The sequence below is a fragment of the Homalodisca vitripennis genome, chromosome 1 (assembly GCF_021130785.1).
Source record: "Homalodisca vitripennis isolate AUS2020 chromosome 1, UT_GWSS_2.1, whole genome shotgun sequence".
In the NCBI taxonomy this organism is placed as follows: domain Eukaryota; kingdom Metazoa; phylum Arthropoda; class Insecta; order Hemiptera; family Cicadellidae; genus Homalodisca; species Homalodisca vitripennis.
Genome location: NC_060207.1, coordinates 36,200,377 through 36,221,769, shown reverse-complemented (window position 1 = coordinate 36,221,769; position 21,393 = coordinate 36,200,377). Strand labels below are relative to the sequence as shown.

The following is a 21,393-nucleotide window of genomic DNA, read 5'->3' as shown; positions in this document are numbered from 1 at the left end:
GGGTTGAACATAAATAAAATTACTTCAGACAAAAGTTAAAGAGAATTTTCCGTTCTACAATTTCTCTAACCACCTTCAAAGTCATTTAGCGTAAGGGAAACGAGATATTTGCAAAAAACTGATTTTCGTGGCCTTTGACCTTAAATATCTTAAGTCGCGTACACGTGATTATATGAGACTTTTGAGGTAAGTTTTATACCATCAAAATAAAGACGTATGCAAAATTTTAGCTTGTTATCTTTCATTCCAAGGTTGCATCCTTATTTTGCCTTATTTTACTGAGTTAAAGCTTGTTTGTGGTTACTTCAAATTTTAACTTATATTTCTTGCACTGTGATATACGAAAAAATAAGTTTTTATTTTTTAAAAGATTGTTTCAAAATCCATAAGGTATTTTTATTTTTTATAACTTAAACTCAATAGTCATTATGACTGTATTAAGATGCATGTGCTTCACCAGATGTTAAAATGTAAGTGATTATTTTGCTTTTATTAAGAATGCTGTTCAATTTAAAATTTAAATCTTAGATATGTTTAATATCTATGTACTTATCCAAAGCCATTGAGACACTTATAGACTAAATCCAATTTAATAAAACACTAACAAATTAAAAAAAGTTTTACTTGTATTTTAGCTGACATTACAATTTAAACATTCACATGACACTCATGTATACATTACAGTGGAGTCCCGCTAATCCGAACACGTGTAATCCGAACGTCGGTTAATCCGAACAGGTCCAGGAGGAATTATTTATAACGATAATCAACAGTTATAGGAACTAATTACATAAAAAATGAAAATGGGTGCATCATTTCGTACATAAACAAAGAAAACTTTAATTAAATAGACATACAGTATTTTATTAAGACAAATTGTGTACGGTACAGTACATAAATAATGAAGTTAAATACAGTACCAAATTGAAACTTATAGGTTAAGTATGAGTTAAATTGCTGTATTAAGAAGTGAAATCAAACAAAAATTGGACGTACAGTACTGATATTATTATTGAGTACAATATTAATTGTTAAAAGACATAAATTCAGTTATTGTCTTCTGTCGCATTGAAGAGAGTCTATTGGATGACGCGTAGTTTCGCCATCGTGTCATAAACATGATATCGGCAGGTGTAGCAGTAGCCTGTTGCTCTAAGTATCGTAGTGCAAGGTTAAGCGCTCCTGCACCGTCTGCGTAAAATGTGCTTGGTATTCGCAAGCACGTTTATTTGTCAAGAAATAAAATGCAAAAGTCAGAAAACATGTTTCAATAAACAATGTTGATAATTCTATAACAAAATAGACCCATTCTCAAGTTTAAAACCGTATTTTTCTGTAATTCTGGCTAATCCGAACAATCACATAATCCGAATAGGGCTCGGTCCCAATTAGGTCGGATTAACGGGACTCTACTGTATTTGGCAAACAGGACATTGAACCAGATTCTCAGCTGTTAAAACCATTGAAAATAGTGAAGTCACTTTGTGATTTTGAGGTGATGAAAAATTCTTCAACACCCTCTATTGCTCATAAGTATATTATACAAGTCCTGAAATTGAAATTAATTGTTTAGCATAAATTTAGATCTGAGAGAAGCAGTAATGCCAACCCAGAAACAAATCCCACCTAATAATAAATTATGTATAATATGAATATTGAGTAAAATTCCATTTCGTCTTCTGATCAGTGCAACATCTGAATAGGTCCATAAAAATTCGGTGAAAAAGATGTTCAAAACTAACTCCTTCTTCTTACTGAATGCATAATTTATAATATTAAAGAATTGTTTAAAATGATATTATTTCATAGATGCTAAAAGTACACTTGTCAACTAATGGGTTGAAGAAGCATAGAACAGACGTTTTAAGACATAACATGTTTTCAGCATTCAAGTAGTATGTCTCATAAGCCTCATACATAATAAAAGTTCTTTGGTATTTGATGGAAACCACGTTAGTTAGGCTAGTGTTTGATTGTACTTGACATCCTATAAACCATAACTATTCACACACATTTTTGTGTCTTTTTATTATTACTTTTTCTTAACTTCTAGATATTTTATCCTTCACTGAGTTTTACCACAGTTTATTTTAAATTTAGCAGGTTTAAAAGTAATTATTCTTTTTTGAAATGTTATGTAGATTTTGAAAATGATGTCACATTGAGCTAAATATTTGTTTTTTTCTGAGTAAACAAATAAAGCAATTATAAACAGATTTTTTGAAAACGTCTAAAAGTGGCTGCTACACTAAGATAGTTCACATGAGAAACATATAGTTTACACAATTTTGTCACATTTCATATATAGTTGTACCAGTTAAAAATGTTTACAATAATTACTAAACTCCCTGTATGGACATAAATTTTGGTATTTTGAATGTATACAGGGACAATGGAAAGATTGTGAAGGAAACAGGATTTTTTCAGACATTTTCCATTGTTCAGTGAAACAAAAAGTCAGTAACACTATGTTTTGAGATCTGCAATCTGATCTCTTCTTTAGGTAAATAACTAACCTAATACATAAGGTTTTCATTGCCGCCATCTTGCTTCTACCGTGACAAATACCATTTGCTATTGGCCTTTGGCCTGTCATAGGTGGTTGATTGACGAATGCAGATATATTGACACCTGTATTTTGTAGTTCAGTTTTAATAATTGAACCGTTTATTTCAGAAACCCGTCAACAGACATTTTTAACAAAAGCCATTTTATTACAGATTCTCATTTCCATTCTGTAAACACAACATTTTAGTGCAGAAACACAGTCAAGCGATATGCCCCTTACTGTGTTTGATTTCAAAATTAATATTGCGTTTAGTGCAGAAAACCCGTCAAGCGTGGTCACTTGACAGGTTTCTGGCAGTAAATTTTCATTTTCATGGTGTGGCAGCACTGGGACACGTCACTCCTCTCACCCTCTGTTATTGTTTACTTCTACAAACAGTGGCATTTCAGTCTTCAGTGGTTGTTCAACTTGATGTTTTGTTAGAGTTAATGTTTTGTTTTATTAGTTTTTAAAAGATTTTGTGAGTTTTATTTCGTACTGTGTTTTGTAGGCTATTAATAGGTCTTATTAAATAGTGGGGACTTTTAAAAATGCAAAGTGAAAAGTTCTGATGATGAACCTGTGGTTAAAAGGAAACGTGGTGTTGTCAATGAAGACAAGTATAAACGTAATGTTATACGGAAAGCAAGAACAAAAGGCGATTGTTACACAAATTAGACAAAGGTAACGTTGTACCAGACAAATCTATTCCTGTAGAACTTATTTGCAAATGCCCACGAAAGTGTATTTCTTTATTGATGCTGAAATAAAAAAGTCAGGTTTGGGAATGTTTTTATTCTCTGAGTACTAAAAATGAACAAGACGAGTACTTACAAACACTAATAGAAGCTAAGGAAGTAAAGCGTAGAGTAAAAAAACAAACTAATCCAAATTGTTCCAATGCTGATTTTAGAAGGAACTCCAGACTCACACACTAAAAATAAATCTTTTGTATATAATATCAAAATCAATGGTATTATAACACCAGTTTGTAAAAATATATTTTTTTTACAAATACACGGAGTTTTTCTCTCGGTGATCGAGTAGCAAGGCTAACTAACCTGTTAGTTAAAAATGAAATACCAATCGATTTGAGAGGCAAAAATCGTAGTGGAAACGCAATCGATGGCAAATTGTGTGTTGCTATCCATGAACACATTTCTCTATTTGAGGTCAGGGAAACTCACTATGGAACCAAGAAAAAGCAATATTTGGATGCAACGTTAAATGTGTCTAAAATGTATGAAATGTTTCAGACCACTCATCCAGATCTTAAGGATTCAGTTAAATATAGTTTTTATTACAAATAATTTTAAAGAAAACTTTAACTTGTCATTTGGGCGGCCCACAGGTCGATGTCTGTAGCCAGTGTGAAAACTACAAAGCAAAACTTCGAGATCAAGAGCTGAGCGACAATGTCAAGCGCAGCGTGATTGCAGAACAAATTGTTCATAAGCGCAGGGCCAAAAAAGTTTTTCTTAAAACAACAGGAAATGTCGCAAAATAAGGACGATGATACAGTTGTCATTTGCATAGATTACATGCAGAGAACCTTCCTCTCGCCTCATTTACCCAGTTCAAGAGGTTTTCTATATACGACAGCTGTGGGTTAATGTTTTCTGCTGCGTTCACGACATGAAAACAAATAGAGCAAAAATGTATATGTACCATGAGGGGGAGGCTAATAAGTCGCCTGATGAGGTGTGTTCAATGTTACTACACTACCTTCAAATGGAAGTATTTCCACTTGGAAAGAAAAATATTGTCCTTTTTAGCGATGGCCCCTCAGGTCAAAATAAAAACCACTGTGTGGTGCGGTTTTTAATGAACCTGTGTGATTAGGGACTGGTTGAGACGATTTCACACTATTTTTCCTGTGAGAGGCCACTCATTTTTAGCCTGTGATCGGGACTTTGGTAACATAAAACGGGTTGTGTGCGTAGAGCTGACCGAGTATACACGCCCGACCAATATGCTGAGATGATCCTTAAAGCAAGCAAAACTGGCCGTTTTGATGTTATCCAAGTAGAAGTGACATGATCTTTTCTTTTAGCAGTTGGTGGCCAAAACATTACAAAAAGACTGTTAGCTCTGACGAAACAAGTGGAAAAAGAGGTGTTCCAAGAAATGAAAAAAAATACCTTTTAAGGTGTCTACATACAAAGAATTCAACTACAACAAGGCGGAAGAGGAAAGGTTGTGGTCAAGGAGTTCATTGATGGCTTTACCTCCTCAACATTTACCTTCAAGAAGTACAACACTGTTCCCGAACTCCCAACGGAGCAAGCATATCCATTTGGAAAGGTACCCATTAACATAAAAAAAATCAATGACATTGTTAAACTGAGAAAGTACACATCTGGGTACGAAGCCTTTTACAACAGTATCGTACAGTGGCCTACATCAGAAGCTGAATGCAACGTAGATAGAGAGTATGACGATTAGATTAAATACATGTACTTTTACACTAAGTAAATAAATGTAGTTGATTGATGTGATTTATCTTCTTTCTATTACCGTTCTGACCTAAAAACCCTTTTTAAAATAAAAAACAAAACTTTATTGCAGAAACCCTCAAGTGAAAAAATTTTATAATTTTTTAAAAATGTTATTACAAAATTTAAAACTTTACTAAAAACTGTATTTGTTTTAGAAAGGTATGAAGTATTATTTAAAAAAATGTGAAGCATATATCTATGATATTAGGCGAGATAAAAAAGTTTTTCTTCGTTTACCGAAAATCCTAAAAACTGCACTTGACGGGTTTCTGAAATAAACGGTTCAATTAGTGTTGTGATTTTTATTAAGTGCATGGTTTAGAGTTAGTGGAGTTGACACACAACATGGTGGTTGCGATTCCTGACTTAGGCATGTTATAACGCTCTGGTATGATTTGTTTATTTATCCTAGTTTGTAATTTTTTGTTAGATTAGTTATTTAATTGAAGAAGAGATCAAATTGCGGATCTCAAAACGTAGTGTTACTGATTTTTTGTTTCACTGAACAATGGAAAATGTCTGAAAAAATCCTGTTTCCTTCACAATCTTTCCATTGTCCCTGTATACATTCAAAATACCAAAATTTATGTCCAAGTCAGAAAAATATTCTCCAGATGTGGGACCAGCACTCATCAGTATAGTAGTATAAGTCCGTTAGAGTCATTTGATCTGCAGTGAGCCATACAATTCAATTAGTCATTTTATCTGCAGTAGTATTGAGCCATACAATTCAATTAGTCATTTGATCTGCAGTAATATTGTGCCATACAATTCAATTAGTCATTTGATCTACAGTAGTATTGAGCCGTACAATTCAATTAGTCATTTGATCTGCAGTGGTATTGAGTAGTACAATTCAATTTGTCATTTGATCTGCAGTGGTATTGAGGCGTACAATTTGATTTAATTCTTAGTAATGGGAGAAGGTTCATCAATGTTATTAATATTGTAATACCTTTTTACTAAAAATACATTTTTTATGTAATTGTTTCTTACAGTTTATGAATATTGGCTTGGATGTTTAACCAGATACTGAGAAACATTAATGTTCAGCTTAATGAAGTAAGGGCAATAACATTATTAACAATTAAAATATCAACATGTATACAATGTATTTAATTCAGTATTTGATATTAATTCTTAATTTTTTACACAATTCTTTTTTAAATTATTTAAAATTTCACATAGAATATGCAGATTTGGTTTGTAGCTCGCTACCAACCCAAAATTGTTAATAAAATAAACATGATTTATTTTATCAATGAAAATCAATCACATATCTTCTTCTCCTTAATTATCATATGCAATATCTTCAATGATACAGTTTAACCTATTTTTTCTACTGAAACTCTTGAAACAATTCCTTCTGCCCGTAGACGACTAAGCATTGGCCTGTATATGTGTGGTGTCAATGGATAGACCATGCCATGCTCTTGGATTTCTCCTGTGAAAAAATTTTAACATTACTTTATTTTCTAGTACAGATGGTGATTTTCATTAAATAAATTTAAAGTATCAACTACCTACTATATAGTCACAACATAATTGACTTTAGAGGTTCAATTTTACAATTGAAGATCAAGAAGGAAATATTTAAATAAAGTCATGTGTTACATTATGGCTCAAGAGAATTGTTCCAGTTATTAATCCTTGGTCAAGAAACAATGTATTGGAAATTTGAAATTTTAAGGCAATGATTTACTTTTTTGCTTACCATCAAGAACCATTTTGGCCGCAATTGCTGCAGGCAGTCCTACTGTGCGGGCCATTGCTGAGGTCCCTTGGCCATCACCATATTCCACCATAGTAATATCTCTGCGCTCATTCTGACCCGCAGCCCATGCTATATCCATCTCATGTCTCAAAATAACCACATCTCTCTCTTGTTCTCCTGTTTAAAAAATACTCATTAAAATGATATAAAAAGTATGTCTCTCAATAAATTATGTTTTTTGAAATTTTACTAGAGCAACATCTGACCTAGAGAAAGTCTTAAGCTGAGGTAGTGAGAGAGAGATTCGATCGGTGTGCCACACTTGACAACCTTAACATCATCCATCAAACCCAGCTTTTCCACCGCAAGAAGTTGAGTCTCACCCACTCTTTCGCTGACCTTGCTTCGCAGGTTCTCGTAGAAAATATCAGCATGTGACAGCCCTAGCAGGGCACACATCAGTTCACGCTGGAACAATAATTAATTTTGTGTTAATCTTGCTGACAGGTGTTAATTGATGGAAGGAGTTGTAGATTTGGGAAGTGATGCAGAAAAAATGCTAAATTTATTTATCATTATTGATGTATTCAGAAGGTCAACATTTAAAAAGATCTTATTTTTAGGTTTATGTGGTCAGTGTAAAAGCTATCACGTAAGTTTTCTGGCTTATACCCCTTTGAAATATTGCTAATATAATTAAAGTTTAAAGATATTTCGGTCTTGCTGGGGAGAGAAATTTTCAGTCAAAAGATTTGAAACCGAACTAGCCAGTATTGCATATCCACCTACAGAGATGAGATGAGCATTGTTTGTTTTGGCAACACATCTGGACACAAGAAAAGTAACTGAACAAAGTCCAAATGCTATAAAGTTCCTTCCTTCAGTGGTTGCACAATGACAGTTCAGCATATATGTGTGAAAGTGTGGCCACTTCATCATAGTTATTGTTTGTACTCTGTCTTTGTGAATTATTTAATTTTTGTTACATGATTGTGCGATTGTTACTTAAAAATTAATGTGCGAGTATCTGGTGATATCACTGTATTAATGAAACAAGTAACATCTTAAAAATGTTAAACTGTCAGAAAGTAAATTTAAATTTAATTTTTTTAAATATTTTTTTTTAATTTATAGTTTATTAATGTTAATAATGTTTCAATAGTAGGAAATGAATTACAATTTCAAAATTAGGTTTTAAAATACCTCTTTCCAAGAATTGTGCATTAAGGAGTTATTTTTGCTACAACCTCACAGTTATTATTTTGATTAACTCTAAAGTAGAAGTCATGAGGTGAGTGAAGAAACCAAATATGGGCAGTGCAGAAGGGAGATACTTGAAAACAAAGAGGGGTTTGTTGTGATTCTTGACCCTTTATTGATTTTTTTAGTGATAGCTAAGCTTTTTTCAAAAACTAAAATTTTCAAAAGTACTATTAATTAACTTTCATCATATTTACACAATTAAATACTAACTATAATATGACGACCACATTAAGAAAATGTTTCTTAAAAAATTATAAAGGCTAAATTTGAATTTAAGGTCAACATTGTCAGAATGATCACCCAATTATTATAATGATTTTACAGCCCAGAACAAAATTTGTGAGTGATCTTAAACAAAGCCTATTTTTAACAAATACATGACTTATACAAACAAATATTATTTTAATTGATAAATATAACTATGTATTTTTATTAAAAACTATATAGATGTTTACTTTTAGTATCTTCATACCCCAGAACCTTTTGTGATTTACCTATTAACTTGTATGGCTTACCCAGTACACATGTTGCTATAATATAAACTGCAATAATAACAAGTTAAAAAAAATAAATTACAATTTTAATTGCTTAAATAAAATTTATGTTTATTTCTTAAACCTTGAAATTGGCATACAATTATTTAATGGCACAATTTGATTAGCCACAGTTTCCTCTCTGTAATTCACTAAATTAAAAAAAGTTAAGTTTTTATTGATAGTATATAGTATTGATAGTAGTTTTTATTTAATAGTATAAAAAGGCTAGATTGATTTTTAAACTATTAAATTCCTGAAGTTCGTGAAACTGAAAATGCTACTTGGTTTTGAAAACTCAGAGATTTGTGGGCAAGGAGTTCAAAAAAGAAATATACTGTTTTAAAATAAATTTGATGTTTTATACAGCCCTATGTTTATCTACACTTATAGACAGTTTCAATAGTTTAGCTTGGGAAATTTTATAATTTAAGTCAGTGACTGTTATGTACTTGTGTAAACGTATAGAATGTTCAGTATCTATAAAATATTCCTCAGAATTTCCAAATTGATGAATTAAATATCTACTTTAAATTGATTATAAGCATATGCCTACTTAAAACCAAGGTAATTGGAGATATACAAATACAACCAAATGCTTCTCCTATACATTACAGCAACAGAGATGATTAAAACATATTACCAACTGGGTGTAACAATAATATTACCCAAGTTATGTCGGGGCCATCAGGATGAAGAGCAGGATGGGTGTTTAGATCTATCAATCCAAGAAGTTTCAGTGAGAGCATTGTCTCCAAGAATCCTGTAAAATACACGATAGTCATGTTTTGATGTTCGTTCGTAATATATTTTTAAAACTACTGTTATTAATATTAATTACATATTTTTCAATTCGTACTTATATTGAAATGTACATATGTATAGCCTTAATTGTTACTTTTGTGTGGACAATGATTTAATTTGTTGAACTTACACAGTTGCTGTGTTGTTTTTTAATTTATAAACTTTGCCAGTAAGTAGCCACACACTACAAGGACAGAATCAGGTAGAAAGACTCGATTGATAAGGACAAGGAGTACAGAAGTGTCAGACTACATAGTATACAAATATAATGTTTTAAGCAGCTGTGCCAGGAATAATAATATTTAAAGATCCTAATTGTTAGAGTTTGGCAGGGTCAAATCCACCATTATATCTGTAGTAAAAAATAGTAAATTAGATTGAAAATTAATTTGGAGCAAATATTTAATAGAAGTTAAATATAAGTTGTTTAATTTGGATGAATGTAAGCATCCTAAAATGGACCATTAATTTTAATAGGAAAGAAAAGGTTATTTCTATTTATTTTTGTTATATTTTAATAAAACATACTAATCTGTCCACTTGAGTGTGAATTTCTCATTAGCAAAGTTGAAGTATGTACTCGTATACTACAAAATAACTTATGTAGATCTTAAAATATTATAAATACCAAAACATTAAAATGTAAAAGTGATTCAAGAAACTTAATTATATTGATATATTAAGGATATTTGGGTCTTAATTTCCTATTTGTTTTATGTGAATAGGAATGGGGTTAATGATGTTATCCAAGCACTGCTGTGTAACCCAAGTTTGGCATTATAAAATTAAAAAATCATTTCTTAGTCCATGACATGTTTTCAGAATGGCCACTATCATTATCTAACTATCAGATATGTGCTATAAATCCATTTTCAATTGGTGAAAGTTTTGTTGTGGATATACACCATCGCAAACTCTGTGCAGTATACAAAGAAAATTGTCAATCTTAATGAGCACCAATAGGAGGCACCACTAACTTAATAAAAAGAGGTGCCATCTATTTTAAAAAGGACAGATCATTCTTTACATCAAACATTCAAATATTTATGATTTCATTGGAGATTAATTTAGTTTTTATTCCTTTCTAATGCACTTGAAAAAAACAATGTATAATAACTGCAATTCAAACCCTTTTGTACAGATCAACTACTTTTGAACCTCAAAAATAAAAAAAATAGTTTATACTTTTCAACTTTTTATTCTTCTAATTTTTTAAGCTTATTTTATTAAGTCAAAGGGAAAATGTAAGATGACAGACTAATGGAAACATCTACTGTGAGAGAATCCCAATTATTTACCAAAAGGTTCAACCGGTTCTCTGAGTAAAATATATAATTTCCAGGAAAATCATATATAAAATAAATCATGGACAGCTGACACATTCTTTACATCGGAATCAGATACATACTTAATACTTAAAAGTGTGTCATGTGCATTCAATAATTTTAGATCAATAAAAATCTTTTTGTCTGTAATTTAATATTGTTAAATGGAATTTAGTCTGATATGTAGCACCAAATTTTAATAACATTAAACTATAGAAATATCCAATACCTTTGTACCGAATGGAACCACGGAACATTGTTTGAACCTCCGCTGCTATCCCATACAGCTGTGCATAACGTAAACTGTCTCTGTTGGGGTAACCTTCGAGAGCAAAGCCAGGCAAGAAGTCCAAGTCGTTGCCACTCTTTAGTAATTCACCTCCAGCTGCCACATCCACAATCTGGGTATGACACATATTTTTCAATGCTCATTGATTTAAAAAAAATTCTATTGCAAAGGAAACAGTAAATCTTACTATTTGTTTTAGTTTACAATTAATTACAGTAATAAAACATGAAAGTATTAGAAAATACAAGTTTTAAACATATTTAGTAGACTAAACAAGTATTACAATCATTAAATAAGGATTAAATATAACTCACAAAAACCTCATAAAACTTCATTCAAATTCATAAACTATAATTTACTCAAATTTCCTTCCATTAACATTTTTTAGGCCACTGATTTCTACAGTTCTGATGACTTGCCAATGAAATGTTATCCTGTAATAAATAAGCACTATATTTAGCAATTTTTAAACAGAATCTAAATCTATTACATTAAAGTGCTGAAAAGAACTCAATAATATTTTGTAAAGTTTAACTAACTCACTATTAATGGCCTCAAACAGAATTGGATTTTTAAATATTTCTATGAAGTGCAGTCCTAACTGCTTTCCTGAATTACCTTAGAATTTTTCATATACTTGGCATTGCCCAAGACATTTAACAGGACACCTCTTGGTGACCAGGAGAACTTGTACCGAAGAGGATTGTTGGAGAATTCAGGAGCCGGCAAACCGCCACAGTATGACACGAATGACTCAACCTTGCCTCCAGCCTGATGAATCTCATCAATGCACTCAATAGCTAATAGATGGTCAATACCTGGGTCCAGCCCCACCTCGTTGACAATGGTGACTCCGGCTTGGACGGCTCTACAGTACAAGATAAGCATCTTATATTTTAAGTTAAACAATAGAGGGTTTTCTAGTATAAACTTACAGTTGGTGTAAATATATTCATAGGCACATTATAAGTATATATATATATATATATATATATATATATATATATATATACAGTATATATATATATATATATATATATATATATATATATATATACAGGGTGGAAAAAAAGTATGGAAACGCTTTCACTAATTTTGTATGGCTTCACTTATACAAATTAAATTTTGTACATCACCACTTGTATTAAGAACCTAGTTTTTGAGACCAGTGGGGACATTTTATCTTTTCAGGGGGACGGCCCGTGAGGAGTCGGACGAAAATCTTAAATGTAAGCATAGGCCGAGTTTGGTATCAAATTAAAGGTCTAGTAAAGAGAAACTCATTACCGTAAACCGCACTTAAAAAGGTTGACCCTATCCAGAGTACGGGCCGTATGAATTTCATGAGAAAGAAGTTTAGTAATTTTGTCTTGTGAAGTAACTAATTTACTTTCAGTAGTATGTTTTATGTCGGTTATGTAAATTTGAAAAACAATTTCCAAAAAAATTATTTTTTTTACCTCTACATTTGTTGGATAACAGTAAATAGGGGTTTTCCTGTCTTGTCTTCAAGAAACTGAGAGTATTCAATAATACCACCGTAACTCCTTATCAACATGAGGTCAAGGTCCAGTCCCTCCAGCCCTTTTATCTCAGGCAAACATAAACTGGTTTAGGCAATACAAACAGTACTGTCACAGCAAAACTCCACAGTTTTGTATTTTTAATATCAGCTTGGTTTTTAGTCTACGTTATAATTTAGTTCACGTAAGATAAAGTTGAAAGTCTTTACTAGAATGTACTGCGATAGTTATACATTTTTTTACTTAAGTGTTTACATTTTATTCTACTAGTTTTAAAAGCAATGTCACTTAGTGAGTTTGAGAGAATCACGCTGCTTATGATGCGTGGGTATGGATATCTAGTTCGTCCCTATGAAGAAACAGCGCATTTGTTTAATGACACTTTTCTTGATAGACCCCCAATTAGTAAGTCAACAGTGTTTAAGACAGTAAAAAGATTTGAAGAAACTAGAACAGTCAAAAGTGGCAGGCCTAAATCGGCAACAAATGAACAAAAATCTTTGGATGTACTCCAAACATTTGTTGAAAATCCCAGCACCTCGGCCAGAGTGGCTGCAGAAGATCTTGATATGAGCCATACCTCAGTGTTGAATGTTTTACACAAAAACAAGTATCACCCTTTTAAAGTAACCCTAACCCAAGAACTTTCAGAGGATGATTTTGATCGAAGGACTGAATTTTGCGAAATAATGATGAGAAAGTGTGACGAAATTCAAAATTTTTTAAGTTCGATATTGTTTTCAGATGAAGCTACATTCTTTGTTAATGGACAAGTTAATAGGCATAATTGCTGTTACTGGGCCGACCATAATCCACACTGGATGATAGAAGGCCACACACAAAGGCCTCAGAAAGTGAATATGTGGGCTGGAATAATAAACAATAACATTGTAGGACCGTTTGTGATAGATGGAAATCTAACAGGCGAAATTTATTTCAATATGTCGACAAATAACATTTTGCCAGCAGTGCGTGCTCTTCTTGGGGCAAATTTTAATGCAGTATGGTTTCAGCAAGGTGGAGCACCGCCCCATTACTATTTTCGGGTGCGCAATCTGTTAGATGAAGTGTTTCCTAACCGTTGGATTGGTCGCAGGGGTACCGTTGAGTGGCCGGCTAGGTCACCGGATCTTAATCCACTAGATTTCTTTTTGTGGGGCTTCTTAAAAGATAATGTGTATAAAACTAAACCAGCCAACATTGAGGAGCTGACAAATTGTTTATTAGAAGAAGCAAGAAGAATTACACCAGAGATGCTTCAAAATGTGACTGCAGTAGGTTTTTATAATAGACTAGCTCATTGCCAACAAGTGTTCGGAGAGCAGTTTGAGCACCTCATTTAAAAGGTATGGTTATTTTTTGTAATACACAGATAATTTTTAATTAAATTCTTTTGGATAATTGTGTTCCATAAAGTGTCATTTTCAGTCAGAACAGTTTACTTGAGACTGTGAAATTGCGGAGAAATAATAATTAATCAAACGTTATTTATGAAATTCAAACGGCCCGTACTCTGGATAGAGTCAACCTTTTTAAGTGCGGTTTGCGGTAATGAGTTTCTCTTTACTAAACCTTTAATATGATACCAAACTCGGCCTATGCTTACATTTAAGATTTTCGTCCGACTCCTCACGGGCCGACCCCCTGAAAAGATAAAATGTCCCCACTGGTCTCAAAAACTAGGTTCTTAATACAAGTGGTGATGTACAAAATTTAATTTGTATAAGTGAAGCCATACAAAATTAGTGAAAGCGTTTCCATACTTTTTTTCCACCCTGTATATAAAACTACATTAACATCCATTCAGTATCAAAGTAGTTTCTTAAATTATAAAGAAAACGTGGAACGTGGAGCATTTTTCTGTTGTAAAATATAATATCTTTATTAAATTTGTAATTTTAAATCACTTCTTAAAGTGGTGCAATAAATGTTCGGTTAGAATGACTGCTTTTAAGTTTTTAATACAATTCTGTGTTAAAAATAAGCTATCAATTTAGAATGAGCATAAATAAGTTTTTTCTAACAAAAGATAGTTTTAACTATTCAAATAGCAGAACATAACTAAGGCAGTTGTACAAAGAGAGTGACTGATTGATTGTTAAACACTTTTGTGTTGTCATAAGTATTAAACATTTACATTACATTGATTGAAGCAGTAAATTGATAAAACAACTTACTTATCATGGAGTCGCATCATTTCAAGTGTGCAGTAGGATGCAGTAACCATGTTGACTTGGGAAGAGATGCAACACTCTGCTACCAGATGATGCAGCTGGAAAGGCAACAGTGAGACCACTAGGTCTGATGCCTCCACTAGGGTCTTGAGGTGGTCTGGCCTTTGTACCACATCTACTAACACTGGCTCTACGCGGGAATATTGTCTGGCCACTGTGCTCGCTTCCTCTTGTAGTGAAGATGCTACAACATACAGCCTCTTTATATTTTATTCTGACTTTTAGTGAATCTGTTATAAGAAATTCTGTTAACAACTGAGCAGGGAATTTAGATAGATGAGGTGATATCACATATGGTTGCAACATGCTAAACCAGCACTAAGGAGAATTCGGGTGAAGAATCTACTGGTTTCATTACAAAACTAAACCAGTAATAATTACGTTAAAACCTGACATGGTCGCTTTGGTAACAGTAATACTTGTCAGACAGGATCGCGCTTCTCAGTTATACACTTGTGAATAGGTCAGCTAAAGAAGAGATTTATATATATATAATCTGAATCTCGGACACGGCTCTAACGATTTTCATGAAATTTAGTATGCAGGGGGTTTTGGAGGAGATAAATCGATCTAGCTAGGTTTCATGTTTAGAAAATGTTGTTTTATCCATGTTTTCAAGTAATGAAAAACTGCTACAAAGTCAATATTTATTTATTTTTTATTTCTTTGTTTACATTCTATAGTAAATGACATCTGATGTATCATAGCAAGAGTAGTAAGCCAATCCACAGCTGATGTTTCATCAGAAATACGAAAGAGTAAAAATAAAAATGTTTGTATGAATTAACGAAGGTTCAAACAAAAAGGAAATTTTTATTGTAATATAAGTTAATAAATAATTTTACTCCTTTTAAAATTAAATCTATTTCATATACTGTACTTCGTCTCACATGTACTGCTAAAGTCTAATGCCTGCAAACCTTAACTAACATTATACAAGCAGAAAGGTCTCATGATATAGATGTTTCGATGTCTACAAGATTTGCACCAGTGTGTAGCTACTGAAAATGACGAGCTACAAAAGCGACATGTGCAAGATTTGCGGCAGTGTACGGCACAACATTTAGCTACCGAAAATGACGAGCAACGAGTATACAGATTAGAAGACATAGAGACGGAAGATTTCGTAGGGCTTTAGAATTTAATAATTATTTACCGACATATAAATGTGCCGTTACTGCACCTGTGCAATATCATGCCCTAGGACCATTTAAAATTTTGTGTATCCATTGCGGTGCATTGCATTTCCCTGAGGAACGGGTTTCTAATCGCATAAATAGAAATTCTTTTGGTTACTTTTGTTTGCATGGACAAAATTTAATGGAACAATTAAAATTTTCAAAGAATTAGTATGTCTTTTTTGAAACTATCACCCATATTTGGAAGAGTTTCATAAAAAAATAAAAAGCAGAAACTAATCTTTTGCTCTAGTATCCTTTAATGCAGAAGATGACAGAACAATAAATAGCCATGGCATTTATAATTTTATCGTTTGCAGACAAGTATATCATAAAATGAATCCCAAAACACGATTTACCAGAAAAAATACCGAGCAAAGCTTGGTTTCTTCATATTTTTGACTGAGTGTCTCTTAGTGACTATAAGACATCTAAGAGAGGTTAACTAATTGAAAAAAAAACATTTTCATCAACAAATATCAAGTGTTATTTATTTAGTGTGTGTGTGTATTTGACAAGCAATTTTACAACAATAATTTTGCAGTAATTTGTAATGGGATTGTTTCATCAAAAATGTGCTCCAAAATCTATGTAAGACACTGTTTTTAATTATCATCTAAGAAATTATTTCACCATGATTATGTATTTTAGCTTTTATCTTAACTATTTATTTTTGTAGTGTTTATAAATCCAATATTTATTTATTTCATTGTGTGTGTGTGTGTGTGTGTGTGTGTGTGTGTGTGTGTGCACGTGTGTGCGTGTGTGTATTTGTAATTGTTATATTGTATATGAATTTTCCTTATGTAGTTGTTAATTTCTCTGTTGTGATTTTAACTTTTTTCTAGAATTGTTTATCTTTACATGTGTAGTAACTAAATATATTTATATCTCGTTCTTTACTTTGCAATTGAGAAGTTGTTTTAAAGAAAAAATGTATTATGCTGTTTTAGTATTTAGTTCTAGCTTTAAAGAAATAGTATTAAGTTGACAATGTATATTATGTTTCATGTAAATCATGATAAATAAATAAAATCTGATTATTAATCTGAAGTATTAATACATCTGTATGCTTAACTGACTTACTTACCTAAAGTGATATGTACATTTTCATCTCGGTTCAGATATTTAACAAGTGGAGAGCTGACACGACCAGCTCCCAATATCAGAATTTTCTTTGTGGCTCCCCCTACATCTGGGAGTTTTTGACGAATCCGCCTGTAACAATATTTATGGGGTTGTAAAAATAGAGATTTAAAATAAACTTTAGTCATTCAATCATTAGAGATAAGTCTAAGTTATAGGTTTGTGTATTTTGCTGTAAATTAACACACACATAAAAAAACTACAAAGATGTGAATATTTATTTGGAAACTTAAAAAATAAATTTATATTGATACAAAAATACTTTTGTTCTCTTCATTTGACGCCATATTGAATATTATACTCACAGTAAATAATAAAATTAATATTTCCTTTACAAATTTACTAAATGCTGTAGATAGAAAAGAATACAACATTTTACTTTTCAGTTGGATATGAAAACTTTTAGTATGTTCGGGTCAACCGAAGACTTTTTATATTATGAGTATATTATAGAAGTAATTATTTAAATGTATTTATTTTTGTTACAGATCGTTTGATAAGTTGTCACGTGTCTTGCCAAAATGTTGTTGAAGCATTTTTAGTTTCTGTATTTTTTGCTATTTCTATTGTGAGCCATAATATTTTACCATTCTGCACCAGAGTGGTGGAGTATAGAATATATACTTCTGGCCACCACAGATCTCTAGTAACCAATACAGTTTTTAATTGAAAATGTGTTTCTAACTGCACATGTTGTACCAAGATAAATTCTTTTTTATCTCTTTTATTGTTGTAAAAGGTATTAAACCAGAAAAAAAAACATATTTTTTAAAACTGTTATTAATATTGCACACCGTTAAGTTTGACAAAATATTAAATTGTTAGGTAAAACCTGTTTAAAAACCTTAAACAAATCAACACCCCATATAAAAATACAATACATACATAAAATGACATAAAAATATAAATTTTTAAGAGTTATTATTAGTCCAATATGGGATGTAACATGTACTGGCCTTTAGTCTCTTTTGTAATGGCTTAACACGTTCACGATGACGTGACCCACCGGGGGGTCACGGGCCCATTCGTAAAGGACGACGTGACCCACCGGTGAGTCACGTAACAATGCGTTTCTATATGGCTGTAGATTTTATACAGTCAAAGAATTGGCCGTTTAATGTTAACCACGTCCACCAGGAAGATTGTGGGAACATGTAGGTATATCAGGAACACGTTTACTAACACAGTGATATTATAGGATTTAAAAATATAAACACTAGTATTTTTCATGTTGCCTATATGGACAACGGTTTATTATAAAATGCAGCATGTGTAATATCAGAACATGGATTTAAAAAACGTTATTAACTTTGAAAAACATAGTAAGATATATAACTATATGGCAAACAATGCAAGAGTGAGTAATGTTTTTACAATTTACTTGTGCTTAGAGTTAAAACATAAGATACACATAGAAGGAGAATTAGGACAATCATTGCAAAATGTAGTGACTTTTCTTGCTTTCTTCCTCGCCTCACTAGTTCCAAGTCTGTCGGCCAGTTCACTATAACACGGCAGACATCTTTTGCGAGAAGTCCGGGCAGGTCCTTCCTGCTGAGATAGTTTGTGGGTCAACAAAGGCCGCCTTCTTACTTCTACATCTGGTGCACGCAGAGCCGGTGTTTGTATTCTGTTGGTCACTGGGCTAGCAATCATTTTACTTATAAGTGCTAACCGGAAGCCTAACATGTCCATATGGTCCTTTTTAGGTTTACCGTGGTTGTATACTACAAGTGAATTAACCACACATGTGCCAAGAAGAAGCTCAAATGCTACTTTCATGTACCACCGAATGGTTTTTCTGAGAGGGGTATAATACGACGACAGCTGGTCAGAAACATCAACTCCCTTTTTGGCTCCATTGTATGCCAGCACTGCCGACGGCTTTAAAATAGGTTGTCCTTTGCTATTTTTTCTACCAGTGTCTTTTAAAATCCCTTGGTCTTCTGCACGGGTAGAAATCATGAGGACACGCCTTTTATCTTTCCAGAGTATAACTTTGACTCCCCTTTCGTTTTGAAGAGCAGATACTTCGCCTCTTTTGATATTTTTCTTGACGAGCTCTTTTGGATTATTGACCCTGTCTGCACGAAGGGTGCCACATAAGTATGTTCTTTTGTGGAGAAGAAATTCTGCGAGAGGAACAGAATTATAGAAGTTGTCGGCAAATATAGTGCGACCCTGAAGCAACAAATCAGAAGCTAACAGAAGTATTATTTTCTGGGCATGTCCTTTATTCCCTGTAATATCATTTGTACCTGCATAAATTTTACAATTGTACGTGTATGCTTCACCAGAACACAACTTGTACACTTTGATTCCATACTTGTGTGTCTTGTTGGGGTTGTATTGCCTAAAATGAAGGCGCCCACGCCAAGGCACCATTGTTTCGTCGATGACAATGTTTTCTCCTGGCTTCATAACTGATTGAAAATTTTTGTTCAGCATATCAACAATTTTCTTAATTTTGGCAAGCCTTGGCTCTGTTTCTGCTACTTCCTCATTGTTAGAAAAATGGAGGCATTTGAGAATTGCCTCAAAACGGTCCCTTTTCATGGTTTTTTTAATTACTTCATTTTCAAAAAGTTTATTCTTGGACCAATACAGTCTGAGTTGTGGAAGAGGGCATATTCCCATTATCAAAATGATTCCAAAAAACTTCATAATTTCTATCTCGTCACAGTCTAACCAGTTTCTCATTAGAGATCGTCTTCTTACCTCATGACTTGATAAGTAATTACGAGCGTTCTTGTTGGTTTCAGTTACTATTAACTGTAAAACCTCATCAGTAAAAAACTGCCTGTTAACTGTCATGGGATCGCTTCTATCAAAGTCATACATCAAACCCTCTTCTCCAGTGAAAGGGAAATCCCTCTCAGTTAATGTACAGTCACTCCAGTTATCACTACCAGTAGCTTCATCAACTGCAGGAGATGTAGTACGTGATGGTTCAGGTTCGTTGGTATTAGGCCTGCCATTGTTTTGAATACCTACATCATTTGCATTATCCACAGTAGATTTATTAGATGCAGGAGATATAGTATGTGATGGTCCAGGTCGGTTATCATTAGCCTGACCATAGTTTTGAATACTGGCACCTAAACTATTTACAGTGTTTACACAATTACTTACAGAGGACAATAGTGCAGTTGTATTTATCGTTTCATCTTCGTCCTCCGTAACTTCATCTTCTGATTCACTATTCACAGAATCCGATGGAACATACTCACTTCCAGAGTATTGAAGTTCACTAAGTTCTGAAATGTCAGAGAACAACGCGTCTTCTATATCACAGTCATCCATTTTTACCAGTCACTTTGCACCTACAATGTTCACAAACGAAAATAAATGTAAACGATGTGAGACCACGAAGTACAACTGGTGTAAGTGAGGTTAGAACAAATAAATTACATTGTAAACAAATGGAGCAAAACGATTGGAACAAATGGAGCTAAACGATTGGCTCACGTGTTATTTGGCGCCAAGCAGTCTGGCTGAACACGAAACGGAGCGCAGAACACGTGGGCTATGAGAACAGCTGAAATACAGCGTGACTCACCGGTGGGTCACGACGCGCCTTTGTAATACAGTATTTAGAATACGCATCGTGACCCACCGGTGGGTCACGCAAAAAAATTTTGAAAATCATATGTTTGCAATAATATTTTTAGTTTTCGATGACGCATGGCCTTTTATATAGTCATAACAGGCCTCTTTGTGCGAAAATCTCAATTTCGTCCACAGGTCATACTATACCTAAAATGGCGTCGTCATATTAGAAACTGCAGTAAATATTGGTCGTCGTGAACGTGTTAACATTTTATCAAGGCCGGATATTTATATCACTTCTCACCTACCAATCTCTACATTACTTAAATTTTTTTCATTTGTTGGGACTTCTGCAGTTAACACTCATTATACGGACAATAGAATATTTCTGGATATATTTGAATAATTCTGTTGATATTAATCTATGAGAACTATTTTCACTTACTTTGAATCTTGCCGTAGCTCTTCGATGTATTCAAAATTCGGTGTTAATTTTCCATTACTTGCTATAATGGCCTGTGAACAAAGTATATTAATAAAAGCAATGATAATTTTACACTACTGCAAGCATTCCAGTGTTACAGACAAAAACAATTTTAAGAATATTATCTAAATGTAATACAAAAACCTACAGTTCCCTCTATAAAGTGAATAAGATTTCCTACAATACACTATCTGCAAGTTAAATGTAGGTCTCAAAATTACAGATCAAAAATTGACAAGACTCAATCCATCCTCATGTTTAAATAAAAGACAATTTAAAATAGAAGACCAGGGAATTAGTATGAT

At 32.9% G+C, this 21,393-nt stretch overlaps 1 protein-coding gene across 1 annotated transcript in view; it reads right to left on the bottom strand.

Moving 5' to 3' along the window:
• Positions 1-6,139: 6,139 nt before the first annotated feature.
• LOC124359779 (alpha-aminoadipic semialdehyde synthase, mitochondrial) overlaps positions 6,140-21,393 on the bottom strand; it is a 31,484-nt gene continuing 16,230 nt past the window's right edge. Inside the window, exons 11-19 of the mRNA XM_046812804.1 lie at positions 21,050-21,120; positions 17,000-17,127; positions 14,675-14,915; positions 11,593-11,842; positions 10,915-11,086; positions 9,225-9,319; positions 7,027-7,228; positions 6,761-6,937; positions 6,140-6,490 (exon numbers count right to left, since the gene is read on the bottom strand). Of these exons, the coding sequence (XP_046668760.1) occupies positions 6,372-6,490; positions 6,761-6,937; positions 7,027-7,228; positions 9,225-9,319; positions 10,915-11,086; positions 11,593-11,842; positions 14,675-14,915; positions 17,000-17,127; positions 21,050-21,120 (1,455 nt within the window). The 3' untranslated portion in view covers positions 6,140-6,371. The remainder of the gene's footprint in view (positions 6,491-6,760; positions 6,938-7,026; positions 7,229-9,224; positions 9,320-10,914; positions 11,087-11,592; positions 11,843-14,674; positions 14,916-16,999; positions 17,128-21,049; positions 21,121-21,393) is intronic.